The 10,563-nt window shown below is 42.3% G+C and overlaps 1 protein-coding gene across 1 annotated transcript; it reads right to left on the minus strand.

Annotated features, from left to right (window-relative positions):
• Positions 1 to 662: 662 nt before the first annotated feature.
• LOC119321781 (disease resistance protein Pik-2-like) lies at positions 663 to 7,313 on the minus strand. Its single transcript, XM_037595325.1, has 4 exons — positions 6,169 to 7,313; positions 5,987 to 6,073; positions 4,835 to 5,584; positions 663 to 2,842 (listed from the first exon to the last, which is right to left on the minus strand). The coding sequence occupies exons 1-4, from the start codon at positions 7,213 to 7,215 to the stop codon at positions 926 to 928; spliced, it is 3,801 nt and encodes a 1,266-aa protein (XP_037451222.1). The 5' UTR covers positions 7,216 to 7,313; the 3' UTR covers positions 663 to 925.
• Between the last annotated feature and the right edge of the window lie 3,250 nt (positions 7,314 to 10,563).

Consider the following 10,563-nt stretch of genomic DNA (forward strand, 5'->3'; position numbering starts at 1 on the left):
TGCAGACATATCATTCTACTATAGCACTATTGCTCGTCAAGTGTTGGAAACTCGAATCACTAGGAGATGACTTCAGACAGAACACCGAATTTTCCAATTCTGAACCATTCATGTTCTAACCTCGTATGTGGTTGATTTCAGACACAACGTGACACTATTTGTAAAGAGCTTGATTGTCTGTTCAAGCACCAAACTTTGTCTTTCATGCTCTTTTCTCTCTTGCTAAAGTACTTATTTTACCTATTATTGCTGGAATTACCCTACTTCACAGAATCAGTCATAAGAAGTTCAAGAAGCTGTTCTATTTTATGACTAATCTCAGAGCAATCAAGAAGCTGCAATGCTACTTCTTGAATCATTTACTTTGGAAACAGATTCTCACTTCCTCTGCTATCCGTATGAACAGATAAATTTACTAAGTACTTCCTCTGACCCATAATAAATGTGGTTTTAGTTCAAATTAATCCATAACAAGTGTCATGGTTTTACTTCAACTTTGAACTAAAATCGGGACACTTATTATGGACCGGAGGGAGTAATATTTTTGGCTTCAGTTAGCAGAGTAACAGCTAGCACCCAATTCCAGCTGAAGTGTACAGTACAAGACCGCAATGGAAGAGCTCTGTATGTATTACAGCACTGCTGAATTGAGCCGAGTATCATGCATTAACACAGTTTTTTCAAAACAAATATGTACATCAATCAGTAGTTCTGCAACGCCTATTCGCTCAATGAAAAAAAAAAGTACAGATTTGTAACCTTGGAGTTGCCGCTAGAGTCAAGAAATTAAATTCAGTAGGATGAACAAACATCTTTCAGATCTCAGAACTGCGGTCTCTGGCTATCTGCTAGTACTAGAGGAACAAATACTCGGTGTATGCATGTGTGTAAGCACGTCATGAGGCACATAGAGAGAGAATAGAGTTTAGATGATATTCACCCTGACGTGCTTCATATGTTCCGCGACCTGCCTCTGCACCTCTTCCTGCACACGTTTACTAGTCAACCGAATTTCCTTGAGGCTTATGAGGGCTGTCAGACCGGAGAATGCGTCCTCTCCCAAGCAGTAGCACCAACTAACTTGTAGCAGCTCCAGCTTAGGCATTGTGTCGTCTCCAAACAACACTGATTCTAGGTCGCTCAATCCATCGAGCTCCAGCAGCATGAGACTCTGGAAAAATGAGCTCTGGAAATGGAGCTGTGTCCCCACGAATGAGTTATTCTTCAGGCGAAGAACTGCAAGACATGGTAGACACCCAAGGGCTTGTATGGCATCATCATTCTGCTTCAATTCGGTACGCTCTAGCACCAACTTGGAGAGATTCTGAAGCTTATGGATCCATGCTGTCACACAGACTAGCCTACCAAACAGAGTGAGGCTCTCGAGGCTGCTTGGTGGCAACAAACCCTCACCCAGACAGCCATCTAAACGATTCCTCTCTTCGGGCAGATCCTCCTTTGCTTCAACTGACAGAGACTGAAGTTGATTGTGACCAGCAATGGCAGACCAAAAATCATTGCTGTTTCTGTAGCTCATACCAACCACTTTAAGCTTACGGAGCTGAGTAAGATCTACAAACTCTTTTATAGTGGCCTTTCCATTGCTACGAGAAACATGGACAACACCTAGTGTGTGAAGGTCCTTCAGTTCACCAATCCCTCTAGGAAGTACAATGCCACATCGACGCACCTTAGATACACGGAACAGATTGAGTATATCATACCTGTTCAAACCAGCGTCTAAACTTTGTGGTCTCAAGAAAAGATGACCTCGCGGAAAACAAATGCCACATGTTTGACATGCAGAATTGGAAATGCAACCAGTGTAATCTTCATAATTCTTAACTATGTCATCCTTTTCCTTGACATTGCATCCTCTGTTCCAATAACCATCTGCTCGAAGGTGTTGTAGCTTCCTAAGATTGGTGATTGTTGTTGGTAACTCAAATATACTTGTACCTCTAACATCCAGCGTTTGGAGGTGCTGCAAATTCCGCAAAGAATTAGGAAGATATAAAATGCTGTGACATCCTCGTAGAGAAAGGTACTTGAGGTGACTGAGCTTCCCGATTTGATCAAGATGATGATCTCTTAACCCCAGCGTGTCTTCTAAGTCAAGCACTCGCAGGAACCTCATATTATCAGAGAGAAAAAATGATCTCCATTCTCCGAACACGATCAATGACCGTACGTGCGACAAGTCTAGCATGCTCTCCAGCGCATCTTTATCCCTTTTCCAATTGCTTCCTATGACAAGATGGCGTATTGCACCTTGTGTGTCGCTCAAACAACAGCCTTCCTCAAGCGTGAAAACAAGGTTTTCCTCCCTAGCCTTTGAGATGCATATTTCACGGATCATATCATGAAGTTGGCAAGAACTGATTTTCTGGCTGTAATGGTCTATGCCTTCCCCTGGTAGGATCATACTCCTATCCAGGAGCTCGTCAAAGTACCTCTGACAAAATTCAGCTGCAGTCATGCCATGCATATCCCTTGAGTAACCCTCTGCAATCCACCGCCTCACCAAGCGACCCCACCTTATTCTGTGGTATTCTGGAAATATGGACAAGTATAAGAAAGCTGACTTGAGATGGTATGGCAGACCATCGTAGCTCCTCATAAGAATTGTCCTTATTGTCCTAAGTTCAGGATTTATTTCCAATTCAGTGCTAATACGATCATTCATCTTCCTCCATTCAATAGCAGTTTTTGGCTTAGTGGCTAGGAATCCACCAATAGTCGATATTGCAAGGGGAAGTCCGTCACATTTCTGCAGGGTAACTCTTGCTTGCTCCATCATAGCTGGGACTAAATCATTTTTTCCAATATTATCCTTGAATACCTGCAATATACATAATTTGACAAAGTTAATTACTTGGATTAAATAATGTTAAATCAGGAATATGAAATAATATTAGTTGTTGGTCCTAGCTTCAACTTGTGGCTTCTAGATTCACTCAAACCTTGACCCTAACTTTACTATGAAAATGAATTTCCAATCCTAGGGCTAACTTTACTATGAAATTTTTCTTTCCTCCTTTGGTTTAACATTTTTGTTGGATCCATTTTGTTACTATTGAGTAGATTCACTCAAACCTTGACCCCAAGGTTGGTAATTTTAGTTTATTTTCTGACAAGATTTACTCAAAACAATACCAGCAAAACGAAGATACTTTTTCAATAAGATAACATCGACTACAAAAAATACTGGCAAAAAAAGAGACTCACACGCCTACAAAATAATTTAGCTACTTCACCTGCTTCCATTGTCCATTGAACAAACAAGTACCACTCTTTAAGTATGGTCAGAACATTTCACTGCAATTGTCTCAAGGAGGCAAAACATTTATATCAAGTTCAAACAACCTACTTAATTATGATCTCTACACAAATCTTTGTTGCATTTCTGTGGCATGTGGGAAAAAATTTAGGGCACAAACTAGGTAGTTTAACCCTTCAAATTTGTTTGCACAGGACACAAACTACACATTTTTTTATGAATCATTTTCCAAGAAAGCGCAGAAGCTTCGTGCCATGTTACATTGATATAAAGGAACAACAATAAGCTTAAGACTACACAAGTACAAGCAAACACGAACATAGAGGACAACAAATGACAAATCACTAGGCACTCATTATACTAAACACTCCACCAAATCAACAACGGCATTAGTGAGTTCAACGCACGGTATGGCATAGATCAACGAAACCTCTGTCCTGAGGAAAGAGAATCTAGCTCCACAAAGAAAGGCGGAACTGGACCACCCCAACTTGAGAGAAGACATTTGGCCCTTGCCGGCAGCAAATCATCGCCTAGCTCGCACCATAGACAGAGGTGCCCCAGCCACAACGAGGTGTATTCTCCTTTCACCAAGTAGTCCAAATATGGTGTGACCCACGCAATGAGGAGGAAGAACCGGCAGGACCATGACAAGCATGCAAGTACATGGTCCCTGCACACTGCATGAAGATGTTGAACTACCAACCGCGGACAACAACCTTGATGCCAAAGCGCCACACAAAGATGTACTCCCTCTGTAAACTAATATAAGAGCATTTAGATCACTACTTTAGTGTTCTAAATGCTCTTATATTAGTTTACGGAGGGAGTACTCTACATATATCACAATAAACTCCTGAGCCACCAGATGTCGGCCCGCCAAGATGGAAAAGCCTTGTTATCTTCCATGCACCACCTATGCACTCAGATACCAGCCAAAACAGACGTTCAACCACGTGGCACTTGACGCGAGATCCTCCACGATTCGCTCCATTGCCATGCTAAGCTGCGACACCTACACATAATGGACGCCACCGTACACCTATGAGCTAGACAGTGCCCCGCAAATCCAGCGAGCTGCCAGCGGTGGCTCACCTTGGCGGAGCAACATGCTAACTGCTGCCGTGGGCTCCACCAAATATACAGCAACACCACCGCAAGACTCCATAGCATCCATACAAGTGCCAACCCATGGCCATCGCCAGGCCATGACTTGAAGGCCCCAACACGCCGCACATCAGGAATATCCACTCGTAGAGTTACCGTGTACAAGACCGCAACCCAGTCACACCACACGAACCACTCATGGTGTTGGCGCCAGCCTGGAATTCAGCAGGCTAGACCAGATCTAATATTTTCCGATATCTATTGGTGGGCTAACTCCTAGATCTAATATTTGGGTATCAACTATATTAGAGTTTTCAAATAAGACATCGGCTTTTATACTTCTAAATTCTGAATTGAGAGAATGTCAGCCTTATGAATATAATCTTATGTGAGGCAAGACTAATATAATATGAAGCCAAAACTCGTATGAAAGGGAAGAAAGGGTACCTTCTTTATGAAGAGGTCAAGTGCAGCGTCATCTGTCAAACCTTCAAGATAGCACATGTTCTTGTATTCTCCTGAACATTGCCTGGCAATATTTTTTTCTCTTGTGGTGACTATGATTCTTCCAGCATTATCCAAATACGATTTGACCAACTCCCATTCAGAAGTGGACGATATATCATCAAGAACAACAAGGCACCTTTCCATTTTTAGCACCCGAACTAACTCCTCCTTCAACTCTTGAAGTTTCATCCCCAATATGCTTTTCTTTTGTATTCCAATTGTTGCTGATCCGGTAGGATCTTCTTGAATAGTATGCTGAAGCTGCAAAGCCAAATCTCTAAGGAGTACTTCAGGATTAAAAGGACGCATTGCAGTGGCCCAAGCACGCTTCCAACCACCAAGCTGCTGGCTTTGGTAGATACTTCGGACAAGAGTTGTTTTCCCAAGACCCCCCATTCCCCAAACTGAGATTACCTTACAGCCATCATTGTTGTCTGGTTGGCCAACTAATTTAATAAGAATGGATTTCTCTGTTTCTCGCCCACATAGCACTTCATCAGCTAGCACCAGTGTCCTGCTGCGATCAAATTTATTTCTAGCAGTTGAATTGTAAAGTTTGTCTTCACCTGCATTTTGGGGTTCTGGATCTTCCTCCTGTATTTCATTGGTGAGCATTGTTGTATTTTTCTCGGTAGTAGCAACTTTCTTTAAGTGAGAAATGGGCATGGCAGAACATGATGCACGCATACCCTGAACAAAAAACAGATCTATGAGAATGTATGTACTTGTGCTCTACACATTTTCACATGTAGACTACCTACATGTCCTTTTACATATTGGGGATTTTCAAGTGCACACCTCATGTATGCCCAACAAATTATCCTTAGTTCAACTTTAATGCACAATGTGTTTTTCAATTAGCTTAAATTCTGCTATGAGGCATGTCTTGACATGTCTGTTTTAGTTCCCGCAAATTTTAAAGGTTGTTGAATATGTTTGAGCAGCAGGATTATCTCATCCATACGCTTGAGGGGGCCGTGCATGTGTGAAGATAAAAAAGAATACACAAACAAGCATTCATAGTACAACCCAAGTATAACCCATAGATATAGGCAATTAAAATTGAATTTTGATCAGCTGGCAGAGTCCCACCTTCAGTTTCTCCTCCACAGCAGCAAGCCTTGCTTCATCATTGCTGTCCAACTTTGCCTCATTAACACTAACCAGTTCCTCTGAAGTCTGAAATTAAAAGTGAAATGAAAAAAGAATCAATCATCCATATGGAAGAAGAAACAATCTATAGCTCAAATTAAACCATACAAGAAAAGAATTACCTTCTTGTGAAACAAATAGATAGTTTGATCACATGACAACTGCTTGAATTCCGAAACTTGGTACGTTTTCTCTATGCACAGGCTTGCAATTTCTGCTTGCTGCGTGGATACGATGATTCTACTTTGTTTCTTGTTGTCAGGAAAGTACTTCCTGATACAATGCCACTCCGCTATTGTGGATAGGTCATCAATTACAACCAGGTAACTATTTCTACTCAACTGCTCAGTAAACACACAGACTAAATCACTTTGATTCATCCTCTCCATCTTGGTCAGAACATTAGCCCCAGCATTCGTTTCCTGGTCTAGTTCTCCGGCCTCATCATGGGAATTTTCATAAAATTGCCTCACCAAGCTCCTGAGGAACTCTTGTGGATCGAAAGGATGCATCAAGCTAATCCAAGCACAGAATCCAAACTTTTTCTGTAACTTTGGGTCTTCATAAACCTCATGGATGGCAGACGTCTTCCCGAGATCACCGCTAGTTCCCCACACGGCGATCACCCTGAGGTCCACATCATTGCTCGTAATAAGCTGGCGGAGGTCCACCTTTGATGATGAACTGCGCTCAACAGCGACAAACATTGCCGCAGCAGCAATGCCGGCATGCTCCTCTGCCACGGTAGGCTTGCAACCTGAGCTGTCGCCGATGAGGCGGTAACGGAAGTTTCTGTTGCTCACGTCCTCTACCTTGGCCCTGAGCTTCTTCATCTCCTTGGCGATGCGGCGGCGCTCCACCATGGTTCGCCGGCTGCGCCACCAAGACTTCTTCTTCTCCGAGAGGAGGGAGAAGTCCATGAGGCTGTCCTCCACGAGGTAGGCCAGGTCGCGGACGTGCTTCACCCAGGTGGTGATCACCTTTTGCTGGCCGCGCCCTTGGTCGGCAGTCATGAGGAAGGACTGCATCATCTCGAGCTCTTCGGCGATGAAGGAGACATCACCCTCAACGCCAAGCTGCAGGGCAACTTCCTCCGCGGCCTTGGACCTGGCGTAGCCTAGCGCTCCGACGAGCACGGACTTTCCCACGCTGACCACCGTCGCCTCCATGCCTCTCGTCGCTCGCTGCTGCAGAAGGTGCTGGTGCCAAGGCTAGATCTGGTAGTGGTGGGGTGGGTGTGGAGCAAAATGGTGAGGGGATCAGCTGCCAGGCCGAGGTGCATTTGTGCTATGGAGCAGCTGCCGATGCGGAGCAATAAGTGAGCCAGCCATTGATTGCATTGCAGTGTTACCTGACATCGCAATGTTGATGGAGCCTGACATTGCTTCAGAGGAATAGCGAGAGCATCCGATGCTGCCCCGTCTTTGATGTTCACACTTGTCTTGACCAAAGCCACCGACCGAGGAGGCGTGGACCACCGCCGGCCGTGTCCCGTCCCGACTGCGCCGACGGCACCCCGGAATCGAAGCACCACAGCGGCCACGCAATCGGAGCCGCCGCCGTCGCATCCGCCACCGAACCACCGTCGCCGCTCACTTTTCCGAATCCCACCGCACCCCATCGCCAGCCAGGATCCGTCGTCGCGCGAAGCTTCTCCGCCGGAAAACCTGACCGGCGTCGCCGCCGCCGGATCGAACCAACCGAGGTGCCGCTTTTTTTTTCGAGGGTTCGAGCCGTCGAGGGACCACTTTTAGATTTTTTTTTTTGAGAGAACCACTTTTAGATTTGGGGTAGAGTGAAGGAAGTGTATTACGGTTCCCAACAATGAAGGCGTATTTCCCCCTCTTTCACGTTTGAGTTACTTTCATCTCGGCATTTTATCAACTCACAACAAACTCTACTCTATTTTCCTCAATTTCAGTGGCTAAATTAAGGATTAAAATGTAAATACATCACGAGTGCTTAAACTTATCCAACACATGTCAGTGGGTGTGAGCGTACGCAGAGCTGGGTGGAAGGCTGTAGCACGTCAGTCTAACTCCACATCGCTTCGTATCCCTCTCTCTGCTTTCTCACTCTCGCGATCAATCCAGGGCAGCGGTGGCGGAGGTCATGAGGCACTGCGACCGGCGTCGGAGGCGACGCATGACCCGCATCGTCATCTTCCAGGTGGAGCACGTCCTTCGTACGGTAAGTCACGCCCTCCATGTTTTTCTTCATCCCAATTATCTCTTCCTTGGTAGGGTTTGCCGGAGTGAGAATAATCCTTTGGCGTGCTTGATCTTCATCTTTCATCCAAGCTATGTGTGATATATGTGTATGTGGATTGTTGCGGAGCAGATTTGGGCACATTGTTCCTGAATTTTGCTAGGGTTTATTTGGGGCTTTTTGAAAGTAGGCGCCTTTACCTGTCAAAGTAGCTGGTCATGCTTATGTGCACAACAAATTAGCCTATAATATTGCTCAGATGTGACCATTTGTCTTGTTGGTCATTTCTGCTCGTATTTGAAGATTTTTCGAATTAATTTTGTTGAAAGATTTTTAACTGAACTTTGGTGACGCTTGATGTACAGTTAACTGAATTTTGGTGACAGGTGTTGTACTGAATGTGTGCACCGCACAGAACTGAATATATGTGTTTATTTTATGAACTGAATATATGTGCTAAATGGCTGTTTAGCGCGATCGATGATGTGAGTTTGTGCCTAGTGATGTGGGGTGGGGTGCGCCGTGGCGGCAAACCCTTATCCTTTGGTATTTTTGTTCTCCTCCCGGTTAATATATAAACTGATAGATCTCATGCGGTGCCTTTAAAAAAATAGATTTAACTTGGTTTAGGTGCAATCAAATTATCATATTGTTTATTTTTTTGCGTCTCAAGTAAATAGTGGGAGGTAATTAATAGCCATACTTGCTGAATATTACTTTGACAATTAGCAAGTATATTGTACTAAATAATTGGCCAGTTCCATCAATATTACTCTATATGACTTTATTAGGAGGAAACGGACTCCAATATATCTAAATCTATACCTAATAATAAAGGGCTATTTCTTATGACGGTACGTCATAAAAATTACCCAAAAGTTACAGAAAATTACCCACCAATGCCACCTATATTGCGCTCTGCGCGCTGCAAGAACATGTAGCGCGCCCATTTGGGCCGGGACATAAGCAGGTGGCCTGTTTTGTAAATTTCGTTTTTCGTTTTTGGTTTTCTATTTTTCATTTTCCTTTTTCATTATTACTTTTTATAATTGAAATAATTTGAGACTTAAAAAATGTTAAGAAAATAAAAAGAGAGAATTTTGAAAACCATGAATTTTCAATAAATCATAAATTATTTGTCGTTGCAAGAAATGTTCGTGATATTGTAAGAAAATGTTTGCTTATTTAGAAAATGTTCCAAATTTTGAAAATAAGGAAATTGAAAAATGTTCTTGATGTTTTACAAAGTTCGTGTACTAATTTTTTTAATGAAACTGAACAAAATTTTGCCAATTCAAAAACATTTCATCAATAGAAAATATCCTAAAAACTTAAAAAGTGTTCGTGAATTACAAAATAGTTTATTCATATAGAAAAATGATCACTGATTCTAAAATTGACCATGCATCTCAAGAAATGTTCTTTAAGTCAAAAACCAGTTCATGAATTTCCAGAATGGTTCCACCAATTTCCAAAAAAATGTGCATCAATTCTAAAAATGTTCGCCGATTCAGAAAAAAATGTTTTATTTTTTTCAGGATTTTCTTTGCAGATAATATAAAATGTTCATGAATTCAAAAAAAATTCTTGACTTTAGAAAATATTCAGAAATTTGTAAAAGTGTTCACGAATTTAAAAAATGTTCAAGATTTCAAATATGTGCACGAGTTAAAAAATGTTCATGATTTCACAAAATTGAGAGTGACAGTGTATATCGGTGATGCAGTAAAATGTGGTCATGGCGATTGGAGATTGTGAATTCTTTTTTTCTCCCGTTTCAAATCATGAGCCCTTTTGCTATTAATGATTACTACCTCCGTCCTGGTTTATTGGCCCCCTTTATGATTTGTGCCAATTTTTTACCGAAGATTTAACTAACAAAACGTTAATGCATGTCAATAAAATATATATTGTTGGATTCGTATTTGAATGTAGTTTTCAATGATACATTTTTTCGTGACATGCATGAACATTTCGTTAGTTAAATTTATGGTCAAAAGGTACGGAATACATTGAGGACCAATAAACCAATACGGAGGTAGTATAAGCTTATTATCACACGGACATATAACATATGACTCGTGTTCCCATGAAAATATCATGTGCCTGCCTCTAATGGCATCTCTTAAAAGAACATGCTAACACAGATTGTGTGGTCTCCCTAATATAGCAAAGAAAGTTTTGCTCACGCTAATATTGAGGACTTGAGGTACGTTGCAAAGAAATCAGCGTGACTAATTGTGAACAATCATGCTTTTGATTTTCCTTTTAGTCTCTCAAACCAAAACCCCACCCCCTCTATATATATA

Source organism: Triticum dicoccoides, chromosome 6B, assembly GCF_002162155.2.
Source record: "Triticum dicoccoides isolate Atlit2015 ecotype Zavitan chromosome 6B, WEW_v2.0, whole genome shotgun sequence".
In the NCBI taxonomy this organism is placed as follows: Eukaryota; Viridiplantae; Streptophyta; class Magnoliopsida; order Poales; family Poaceae; genus Triticum; species Triticum dicoccoides.